The following is a 10,938-nucleotide window of genomic DNA, read 5'->3' on the forward strand; positions in this document are numbered from 1 at the left end:
GTGCCAGGAGACACCCCCACCCCCATCCAACACCCCCCCCCCCTCGCCGCCTGGGTGCCCCCAACCCCCCCCCCCACCGCCGGGGGGGGGGTTCCTAAGGCGGGGGGGGGGGAGTCCCATGGGTGGCGGGGGGGGGTCCCAAAATGCCTGGGTCCCACCCAAGGAGGGGGGGTTTCCTATGGGTGGGGGGGTCCCCAGATGCCCGGGTCCCCCCCTTGCGGGGGGGGGGGAGTGTCCATGGCTGGGGGGGGGTCCCATGGGTGGGGTGGGGGGGGTTTCCCAGGTGGGGGGTCCCCCCAGGACGCCTGAGTCCCACCCGTGGGGGGGGGGGTTTCCTATGGGTGGGGGGGTCCCCGGACGCCTGGGTCCCTTGGGGGGGGGGGGTGTCTCATGGGTGGGGCCCCCCCCCCCCCCCCCGGACCCCTGGGTCTCCCCTTGGGTGGGGTGGGTGGGGGGGGGGTTCCCAGGATGTCTGGGTCCCCCCTCCCCCGGCCCCCTGGGTGCCCCCCCCCCCGGTCCCCCCCCCGGAGGGTTGAATGGAGCCTTGTTCTGCCTCCCCTCTCCCCGCCCCCCCCCCCAGCCCCCCCCGCCCCTCGCCCTCCCCCCGGCCTTGACCCCGCTGCCCCCCAACAAAGGCACCCATTGAGGCCTCGCCCGGCCCCTCCTCCCCCCCCCTCCCCCCCCCAGGGGTGACTCTGGGGACACCCGGACGCCGCCGCGTCCCCTTGGGGGGCGGGGGGGTGGGGGTGGGGGTGTGACACATTCCTGAGGGGGGGGACACAGGGAGGGCCCCCGGGTGACACTGATACCCCCCACCCAAGGGACCCCCGGGCAGGCGGCCCCGCCGTGGGTGCGGGTGACACTGTCCGTGTCACCGGGTGGGTGCCGGGTGTCACCGGCTGTGTCACAAGGTGGGTGCTGGGTGCCACTGGGTGACACCGGCTGTGTCACTGTGTGGGTGCCGGGTGTCACCAGGTGTCACCAGCTGTAGCACAATGCGGGTCCTGGGTGTCACTGGGTGACACCGGCTGTAGCACAATGTGGGTGCCGGGTGTCACCGGCTGTGTCACCACGTGGGTGCCAGGTGTCACCGACTGTATCACAGTGTGGGTCCTGGGTGTCACTGGGTGACACTGGCTGTAGCACAGCGTGGGTGTCAGTGGGTGACACCGGCTGTGTCACAGTGTGGGTGCTGGGTGTCACCAGGTGTCACTGGCTGTATCACGGTGTGGGTGCTGGGTGTCACCAGGTGTGTCACCGGGTGGGTGCCGGGTGTCACCGGCTGTCACCGGCTGTAGCAAAATGTGGGTGCTGGGTGCCACTGGGTGACACCAGCTGTAGCACAATGTGGGTGCCAGGTGACACTGGCTGTGTCACCGTGTGGGTCCTGGGTGCCACTGGGTGACACTGGCTGTAGCACAGTGTGGGTGCCGGGTGTTACCGGCTGTGTCACCATGTGGGTGCCGAGTGTCACCGGATGTCACCGACTGTATCACAATGCAGGTCCTGGGTGTCACTGGGTGACACCGGCTGTAGCACAATGTGGGTGCCGGGTGTCACCAACTGTATCTCGGTGTGGGTGCAGGCGTCACCGGGTGTCACTGACTGTATCACAATGTGGGTGCCGGGTGTCACTAGGTGACACCGGCTGTAGCACAATGTGGGTGCCAGGTGACACTGGCTGTGTCACCGTGTGGGTCCTGGGTGCCACTGGGTGACACCGGCTGTAGCACAGCGTGGGTGTCAGTGGGTGACACCAGCTGTGTCACCGTGTGGCTGCCAGGTGTCACCAGCTGTATCAGGGTGTGGGTGCTGGGTGTCACCATGTGTGTCACCATGTGGGTGCCAGGTGACATCAACTGTATCACGGTGTGGGTGCCGGGTGTCACCAGCTGTATCATGGCGTAGGTGACAGGTGACACCGGCTGTGTCACGGTGTGGGTGCTGGTTGTCACCGGCTGTGTCACAATGTGGGTCCTGGGTGTCACTGGGTGACACAGGCTGTGTCACTGTGTGGGTGCCGGGTGTCACCGGGTGTCACCGGGTGTCACCAGGTGTCACCGGCTGTAGCACAATGTGGGTGCCAGGTGACACCGGCTGTGTCACAGTGTGGGTGCTGGGTGTCACCGGGTGTCACCATCTGTATCACAATGCGGGTGCCGGTTGTCACCGGCTGCGTCACCGTGTGGGTGCCGGGTGTCACCGGCCGTGTCACGGTGTGGCTGGGGACACGCGTGACACACACACCCCCGCCACGTGCTGCTGGGCGACTCTTTATTGCTGTTCCCGTGGTGACGCGTCCCCCAGGGTGACGTGTCCTTCTGCGGAGGGGGGTTGTGGGGGGGAAGGGTGTTAGGGGACCCCCGGCATCCGGGTGTCCCCCGACCCCAGGGGACGCCCCCCCGGGTGTCCGGTTGACCCCCCGGGGTCTTCCCGGGGGTCCGGTTGCCCACCACTCACCACTCGCAGATGTACACCCTCTTCTTGGTGGTCCCGCCCTGGGCCGGGGGGGGCGAGGGGGTGACGGGGGGGACCTCGGTAGCCGTGAATTCGTCCACGCGGAAGATCCAGCGTCCCGGCACCCCCACGTTGCTCCGGCGGCCGATGGTCAGCACCGCCGGCGAGCGCGAGCCCGGGATGTTGTAGTAGTGGACGTCGTCCCCGCTGTTGAACCCGGCCTGGGATACGGCGGGGGAGGGGACCGGACAACGGGACGGGGACGGGGACACGGCACAAGGGACACGGGGTGACGGGGTGACGGGGTTGGGGGGGTGAGGAGCCGGCGGCGGCTGAGAAACTGGGGGTCTGCCCCAAATCCCCTTAGTCCTGCCCCAAACCCCCTTAATCCTGCCCGAAATTGTCTTAATCCTGCCCAAAATAACCTTAATCCTGCCCCAAATCCCCTTAAATGTGCCCAAAATAACCTTAATCCTGCCCAAATAACCTTAATCCTGCCCCAAATCCCCTTAAATGTGCCCAAAATAACCTTAATCCTGCCAAAATCCCCTTAAATGTGCCCAAAATAACCTTAATCCTGCCCAAAATTACCTTAATCCTGCCCAAATCCCTTAAATGTGCCCAAAATAACCTTAATCCTGCCCAAAATAACCTTAATCGTGCCCAAATCCCCTTAATCCTGCCCAAATCCCCTTAAATGTGCCCAAAATTACCTTAATCCTGCCCAAATCCCCTTAAATGTGCCCCAAATCCCTTAATCCTGCCCCAAATCCCCAGATTTCTAATTTCACCCCAAATCCCCTTTAATTCCCCCAAATCCCCTAATTCCACCCCAAGTCCCAAATTCCACCCCAAATTCCCTTTAATTCCACCCAAATCCTCCAATTCCACCAGAATTCCCCCCAAATTCCTGTAATTCCCCCAAATCCTCCTCATTTCACCCCAAATTCCCTAATTCCACCCGAATTTCCTAATTTCATACCAAATCCCCTTAATTCCACCCCAAATTCCCTTGAATTCCACCCAAATCCTTCTCATTCCACCCCAAATCCTCCTCATTTCACCCCAAATTCCCTTTAATTCCCCCCCAAACTCCCGAATTCCCCCTCGAATTTCCTAATTCCACCCCAAACTCCCTTTAATTCCCCCCAAATCCCCTAATTCCCCCCAAACTCCCGAATTCCCCCCCGAATTTCCTAATTCCACCCCAAACTCCCTTTAATTCCCCCCAAATCCCCTAATTCCATCCCAAACTCCGGAATTCCACCCCAAATTCCCTTTAATTCCCCCCAAATTCTCGAATTCCACCAAAATTCCTCCCAAATCCCCTTAATTCCCCCCCAAATCCCCTAATTCCACCCCAAACTCCCTTTAGTTCCCCCCCAAACTCCCGAATTCCACCCCAGATTTCCGAATTTCACCCCAAAATCCCCTTAATTCCCCCAAATCCCCTAATTCCCCCCCCAAACTCCCGAATTCCCCCCAAATCCCCTAATCCCACCCAAACCCCTTTAATCCCACCCCAAATTCCCCTCTTCCCCCCCCCCCAAAACTCCCGCATTCCCCCCCCCACCCCTCACCCCTCCCCTCTCCCAAAAGTTCCTAATCCCACCCCAAATTCCCCAATCCCACCCCAAATCCATCCCAGTCCCCCCCCCCATCTCCCCCTCCCCAGCCAGGTGGGTGGCCCTGGTCCCCTTGGCGGGGGGGGGGGGATGGGACACTGTCCCCCCCCCCCCCCGCTGTCCCCCGTGTCCCCACCTGGGCGGGGGTCCCCCCCAGGCCCGTGTGGGCGTCGCCCTGGTTGGAGATGCCCGTGGTCCACTGGATGTCCCCGTAGTTGAGGACGACGTAGGAGGTGGCCCCGTCGGTGGCCAACACGGCCTGGAAGGTGTTGACCTACGGGGCGGGGGGCGGGGGGACACACACGGGACACGTCGTCACCGCGTCGTGGTGGCCCCCCGTCTCCATCTCCGTGTCTCCGCCTTCTGGGCCCGTCCCCGTGTTCGCCACGTGGGTAGGTGACACCCGTCGTGGGGGGGCCACCACCGTCGGCCACCTCCCTCGTCCCCCCGCGTCCCACCTTCTTGGAGGCGGCCCCAAAGTAGGAGACGCGATCCCAGGTGGCCACGAAAGCCCAGGTGGGTCGAGGGGGAGGCTCTGAGGGCGTCGCGGCGGTGGCCAGGTCACGGGTCAGGCGGGCCAGCAGCTCCGGCTCCCGGCTCTGCCGGTAGAAGACGTCACCTCCCAGTCTGGTGTCCACGTCGGCCCAGTACGGAGCCACGAAGGGGCGGTGGCCGGGCAACGGGAAGGGCTCGGGGGTGAACTCGGGGACCCCGGTCCCAAAGGACACCACCCCATTGTTGTTGACCTGTAGGAAGCAACCGTCACCCCGCGGTGACCCACCTGTCATCCGTGGTGGCCCTCAACCATGGTGGCTCCCAACCATGACGTCTCCAATCCATGGTGACCCCAGGCATCTTGACCCTCAACCCATAGTGGCCTCCAATCTATGCTGGAACCCAACCTATGGTGGCCTCCAACCCATGGTGGCCTCCAACCCACGGTGCCACCCAGCCATGGTGTCTCCAACCCATGGTGGTCGCCAACCCATGGTGGTCCCCAACCAGGGTATCTCCACCCACAGTGTCTCCAACCCATGGTGGCCCCAGGCATCTTGACCCTCAACCCATGGTGGCCTCCAACCCATGGTGGCCTCCAACCCATGGTGCCACCCAGCCACGGTGTCTCCAACCCATGGTGGTCGCCAACCCATGGTGGTCCCCAACCAGGGTATCTCCACCCCCAGTGTCTCCAACCCATGGTGTTTTCAACCATGGTGGCCCAAACTCATGGCGTCACCCAACCGTGGTGTCTCCACCCATAGCGTCACCCAACCATGGTGGCCCCAACTCATGGTGGCCCCCAGCCCATGGTGTCTCCACCCATGGTGGCCTGAACTCATGGTAGCCCAAACCCACGGTGGCCCCCAACTCATGGTGGCCCCAACCCATGGTGTCACCCAACCACGGTGTCTCCACCCATGGTGTCACCCAACCACGGTGGCCCCAACCCATGGTGTCACCCAACCATGGTGTCTCCACCCATGGTGTCACTCAACCATGGTGTCCCCAACCCGTGGTGTCACCCAACCATGGTGTCCCCAACCCATGGTGTCCCCAACCCATGGTATGACCCAACTCTTGGTGTCCCCAACCATGGTGTCCCATAGCGCCCCAACCCACAGCACCCCCCTGCCATGGGGCCCGGGACCCACATAGAGGGAGCGGTGGGGACGTCCGTAGAAGGAGAAGGTCTCCCAGAGGAAGATCTCGGGGCTCATCCCGTCGTCTTCATGGGGGGTGGCCTCGTCCCCAACCTCCGGCCCGAAGGGGTAGAGCAGCCCATCTTGTGGGGGGGCGGGGGGGGGCACCCGTCAGCGACCCACGGCGAGGAGTAAGAACCGCCCCCCCCATCTCACCGTGGGTCTGAGTCCCCCATGGTGGCCCCAGAACCCCCCATGTCACTGTGGGACCTTCCAGTACGGATCTGGGACCTTCCAGGATGGGCACGGGACCCCCCAAAAAGGGTATGGGACCCCCCCCAACCCCCCCCCACCGTTATGGGCCTGGGACCCCCAGTATCACCCCAGAACCTCCCAGTATGGGCCTGGGACCTCCTGATGTGGGCCTGGGACCTCCCAGTGTCACCCCAGAACCTCCCAGTATGGGCCTGGGACCTCCCAGCATCACCCCAGAACCTCCCAGTATGGGTCTGGGACCTCCCAGAGTCACCTCAGAACTTCCCAGTATGGGTCTGGGACCTCCCAGCATCACCCCAGAACCTCCCAGTATGGGTCTGGGACCTCCCAGTGTCACCTTAGAACTTCCCAGTATGGGCCTGGGACCTCCCAGTGTCACCCCAGAACTTCCCAGTATGGGTCTGGGACCTCCCAGAGTCACCTCAGAACTTCCCAGTATGGGTCTGGGACCTCCCAGTGTCACCTCAGAACCTCCCAGTATGGGCCTGGGACCCCAGTGTCACCCCAGGACCTCCCAGTATGGGAGTATGGGACCCGTGTCCCCACTCATCCGGGTGTCCCATGGGTGCCCCCCCCATCCCCACGGTGTCCCCCACTTACCCGGGGGTCTCGTGGGTGACCCCCACGTCCCCAGGGGTCCCCACTCGTCTGTGTGGCTGAGGAGGAGGAGGAGGAGAACGGGGGGAGCCGTCATCTGGCCGGGCCTGGGGGAGTGGGGGGGTGAGGGGTGCTCGTCCTTCCTTCTTCTGGCCGGCCCTCTGTCCATCCTTCATCCACCCAGCCATGTCTTCTTCAGCCAGCCATCCATCCTTCATCCATCCATGTCTTCTTCAGCCAGCCATCCATCCTTCATCCATCCACCCATCCTTCATCCATCCACTCATCCATGTCTTCTCCATCCATCCATCCATCCATCCATCCATCCATCCATCCTTCATCCACCCATCCTTGTCTTCTTCAGCCATCTATCCATCCTTCATCCATCCATGTCTTCTTCATCCATCCACCCATCCTTCATCCATCCCTCATCCATCCATCCATCCTTCATCCACTCATCCATGTCTTCTTCATCCATCCATCCTTCATCCACTCATCCATCCATCTTTCATCCATCCATCCATCCATCCTTCATCCACCCATCTGTCCTTCATCCATCCACATCTTCTTCATCCACCCATCCGTGTCTTCTTCATCCATCCATCCTTCATCCACCCATCCATGTCTTCTTCATCCATCCATCCATCCATCCATCCATCCATCCTTCATCCACTCATCCATGTCTTCTTCATCCATCCTTCATCCACCCATCCATGTCTTCTTCATCCATCCATGCCTTCATCCATCCATCCATCTATCCTTCATCCACCCATCCATGTCTTCTTCATCCATCCTTCATCCACCCATCCATGTCTTCTTCATCCATCCATCCATCCTTCATCCACTCATCCATGTTTTCTTCATCCATCCATCCATCCTTCATCCACCCATCCATGTCTTCTTCATCCATCCATCCATCCATCCATCCTTCATCCACCCATCCATGTCTTCTTCATCCATCCTTCATCCACCCATCCATGTCTTCTTCATCCATCCATGCCTTCATCCATCCATCCATCTATCCTTCATCCACCCATCCATGTCTTCTTCATCCATCCTTCATCCACCCATCCATGTCTTCTTCATCCATCCATCCATCCTTCATCCACCCATCCATGTCTTCTTCATCCATCCATCCATCCATCCATCCTTCATCCACTCATCCATGTTTTCTTCATCCATCCATCCTTCATCCACTCATCCATGTCTTCTTCATCCATCCTTCATCCACCCATCCTTCATCCACCCATCCATGTCTTCTTCATCCATCCATGTCTTCATCCATCCATCCATCCATCCACCCATCCTTCATCCACCCATCCATGTCTTCTTCATCCATCCATCCATCCATCCATCCATCCATCCATCCTTCATCCACCCATCCATGTCTTCTTCACCCACCCAGCTGTCCTTCACCCATCCATCCATCCAGCCAGCCATGTCTTCTCCACCCATCCACCCAGCTGTCCTTCATCTGTGTCCCCCCCATGTCTTCATGTCCTTCTCGTGTCCCTTTCCATGTCCCTCAGTGCCCCTCTCCGTGTCCCCCAATGTCCCCATGTCTCCAGATGTCCCCTCCCATGTCCCCATGTCTTGCAATGTCCCTCCATGTCCCCCTGTCCTTCTCATGACCTGTCCCATGTCCCTCCATGTCTCCCTCCATGTCCCCATGCATCCAGATGTCCCCAGGTGGCCAGAGATCCTTGCGTCCCCTCCCACGTCCTCCATGCTCCCGCCATGTCCCCATGTCCTGCAATGTCCCCCTAAGTCCTTCTCATGTCCCTCAATGTCCCTCCCATGTCCCCCTCCACGTCCCCATGTGTCCAGATGTCCCCAGGTCCCCACATCCTTCTCATGTCCCCTCCCATGTCCCCCAGTGACCCCATGTCCCCTCCCATGTCCCTCAATGTCCCCCTCCATGTCCCCATGTCCCCTCCCATGTCCCCCAGTGACCCCATGTCCCCTCCCATGTCCCTCAATGTCCCCCTCCATGTCCCCGTGTCCCGTCCCCATGTCCCCTCCCATGTCTCTCAATGTCCCGCTCCATGTCCCCATTTCCCCCAGTGTCCCCATGTCCCCTCCCATGTCCCTCAATGTCCCCCTGTATGTCCCCATGTCCCGTCCCCATCTCCCATGCCCGTGTCCCCCAGTGTCCCCTTGTCCCCTCCCATGTCCCCTCCCATGTCCCCCATTGTCCCCATGTCCCCTCCCATGTCCCTCAATGTCCCCCTCCGTGTCCCCATGTGTCCAGATGTCCCCATGTCCCATCCCCGTGTCCCCCAGTGTCCCCATGTCCCCTCCCATGTCCCTCAATGTCCTCCCTGTGTCTCATCCCCATGTCCCCTCCCATGTCCCTCAATGTCCCCCTCCGTGTCCCCATGTGTCCAGATGTCCCCATGTCCCATCCCCGTGTCCCCCAGTGTCCCCATGTCCCCTCCCATGTCCCTCAATGTCCTCCCTGTGTCTCATCCCCATGTCCCCTCCCATGTCCCCCAGTGTCCCCATGTCCCCTCCCATGTCCCTCAATGTCCCCCTCCGTGTCCCCATGTGTCCAGATGTCCCCATGTCCCATCCCCGTGTCCCCCAGTGTCCCCATGTCCCCTCCTATGTCCCTCAATGTCCCCCTCCATGTCCCCATGGGTCCAGATGTCCCCGTGTCCCCTCCCATGTCCCTCAGTGTCCCCCTCCGTGTCCCCATATCCCCTCCCGTGTCCCTCAATGTCCCCCTCTGTGTCCCCGTGTCCTGTCCCCAGGTCCCCTCCCATGTCCCCCAGTGTCCCCGCACTCACCGAGGTCCCATGGTAGTGGCTGGTGGTGGCAGCGTGACTGGTGTCACTTTATGGCCAGGGCTGGGGACAGCCCCGGGGGGGGGGTGGGGGGGGGGTGGGTGACGGGGACAGGGACGCAGGTGGCACCTCCCAGGGCCCCGGGCACTTCCTTCTCTGCCCCCACCGCCACTGGGGGGGACTGGGACAAACTGGGACGGACTGTTGGCTCTTGCCGGGGGGGACACTCGGGGGGGGGACTGGGACATGCTGGGGGACACTGGGGGGGACACTCCCCCCTGCATTGGCAGGCACTGGGGGGGGGCACTGGGACAAACTGGGAGGGACTGGTAACACTGGGGGAGGACCGGAATGCACTTGGGGGCATACTGGGGGAGAGTGGAGCGGACTGGGGAGACACTGGGGGGAGGGGGCGACGTTTGCAGGGAGTGGGACATACTGGGGGGAAAACAGGGACATGGGGGGACACTGGGATGCACTGGGAGGAACGGGGGACACCGGGGGCACACTGGAGGGGACTGGGACAAACTGGGGGAGACTGGGATGCACTGGGGGCACAGTGGAGGGGACTGGGACAAACTGGGGGAGACTGGGATGTACTGGGGACACGCTGGAAGGGACTGGGACAAACTGGGGGAGACTGGAAGGGACTCTTGGGGGGACTGGGATGTACTGGGGACATGCTGGAGGGGACTGGGACTAATTGGGGGAGACTGGAAGGGACTTGCAGGGGGGCTGGGATGTACTGGGGACACACTGGAGGGGACTAGGACAAACTGGGAGAGACTGGAAGGGACTCTTGGGGGGACGGGGGTGTACTGGGGGCACAGTGGAGGGGACTGGGACAAATTGGGGGAGACTGGGATGCACTGGGGGCACACTGGAGGGGACTGGGACAAACTGGGATGCACTGGGGACACTGTGGGGGGGACTGGGACAAACTGGGGGAGACTGGAAGGGACTGGGATGTACTGGGGGCACAGCGGAGGGGAGTGGGACAAACTGGGGGAGACTGGGATGTACTGGGGGCACACTGGAGGGGACTGGGACAAACTGGGGGAGACCGGAAGGGACTCGTGGGGGGGACTGGGGGCACACTGGAGGGGGACGGGGACAAAGTGGGAGAGACTGGGAGCAACTGGAGACAGCGGGAAGGGGACACCACCCCCACCCCCCCAGGGCATCCGGGAGCCTCCTCCGCTCCCCCCTTTCCCCCTTCCTCATCCTCCAGGGGACCCAGGTGTCCGGGTGTCACCCTCCCCCGGGGGGGGGACGGACCCAGGTGTCCGGGTGTCACCCTCCCCCGGGGGGGGGGGGACACAGACCCAGGTGTCCGGGGGCCCCGTGCCAGGGTTGTGACGGGAATTATTGACTGAAACCGGTCAAGGGGGGGTCAGGAACAGCCTGGGGCGGGAGAGGGCTGGCAGGGGAGCCAGGCGTCCGGGAAACACCCCAAGCCCCCCCCCCTCAACCCCCCCCCCCTCCCCCAGCCCTACGTGCCCCATAACCACTTTTTCCCACGCTCTCTTTTATTTGCAAAATCGAAGCCAGCGGCAC

General features: G+C 62.1%; 2 protein-coding genes across 3 annotated transcripts in view; one reads left to right on the top strand and one right to left on the bottom strand.

Annotated features, from left to right (window-relative positions):
• LOC134508026 (spidroin-1-like) overlaps positions 1–991 on the top strand; it is a 9,308-nt gene extending 8,317 nt beyond the window's left edge. The window contains exon 7 of the mRNA XM_063319094.1: positions 976–991. Coding sequence (XP_063175164.1) covers positions 976–991 — 16 coding nt within the window. The remainder of the gene's footprint in view (positions 1–975) is intronic.
• Positions 992–1,885: 894 nt separating this feature from the next.
• Positions 1,886–9,437, bottom strand: LOC134508048 (sushi, nidogen and EGF-like domain-containing protein 1). Of its 2 annotated transcripts, XM_063319116.1 has the most exons (7): positions 9,385–9,437; positions 6,599–6,702; positions 5,735–5,865; positions 4,541–4,828; positions 4,219–4,356; positions 2,461–2,678; positions 1,886–2,321 (listed from the first exon to the last, which is right to left on the bottom strand). In XM_063319116.1, coding segments are annotated over exons 1-7 (891 nt in total). In that variant the 5' UTR covers positions 9,396–9,437; the 3' UTR covers positions 1,886–2,320. The 2 variants fall into 2 exon arrangements, with proteins under 2 accessions (XP_063175186.1, XP_063175185.1); XM_063319115.1 differs by lacking the exon at positions 9,385–9,437 and having other exon boundaries at positions 6,599–6,848.
• Positions 9,438–10,938: the final 1,501 nt, after the last annotated feature.

Source organism: Chroicocephalus ridibundus, chromosome 30, assembly GCF_963924245.1.
Source record: "Chroicocephalus ridibundus chromosome 30, bChrRid1.1, whole genome shotgun sequence".
NCBI classification, from domain to species: domain Eukaryota; kingdom Metazoa; phylum Chordata; class Aves; order Charadriiformes; family Laridae; genus Chroicocephalus; species Chroicocephalus ridibundus.

Coding starts and splice junctions, on each gene's coding strand:
- LOC134508048 (XM_063319115.1), bottom strand. CDS start 6,764: ATGGACAGAGGGCCGGCCAGAAGAAGGAAGGACGAGCACCCCTCACCC. Junction 4,829..5,734: donor GTCCCCACCGCTCCCTCTAT/GTGGGTCCCGGG, acceptor TGCTTCCTACAG/GTCAACAACAATGGGGTGGT. Junction 4,357..4,540: donor TTGGGGCCGCCTCCAAGAAG/GTGGGACGCGGG, acceptor CCCGCCCCGTAG/GTCAACACCTTCCAGGCCGT.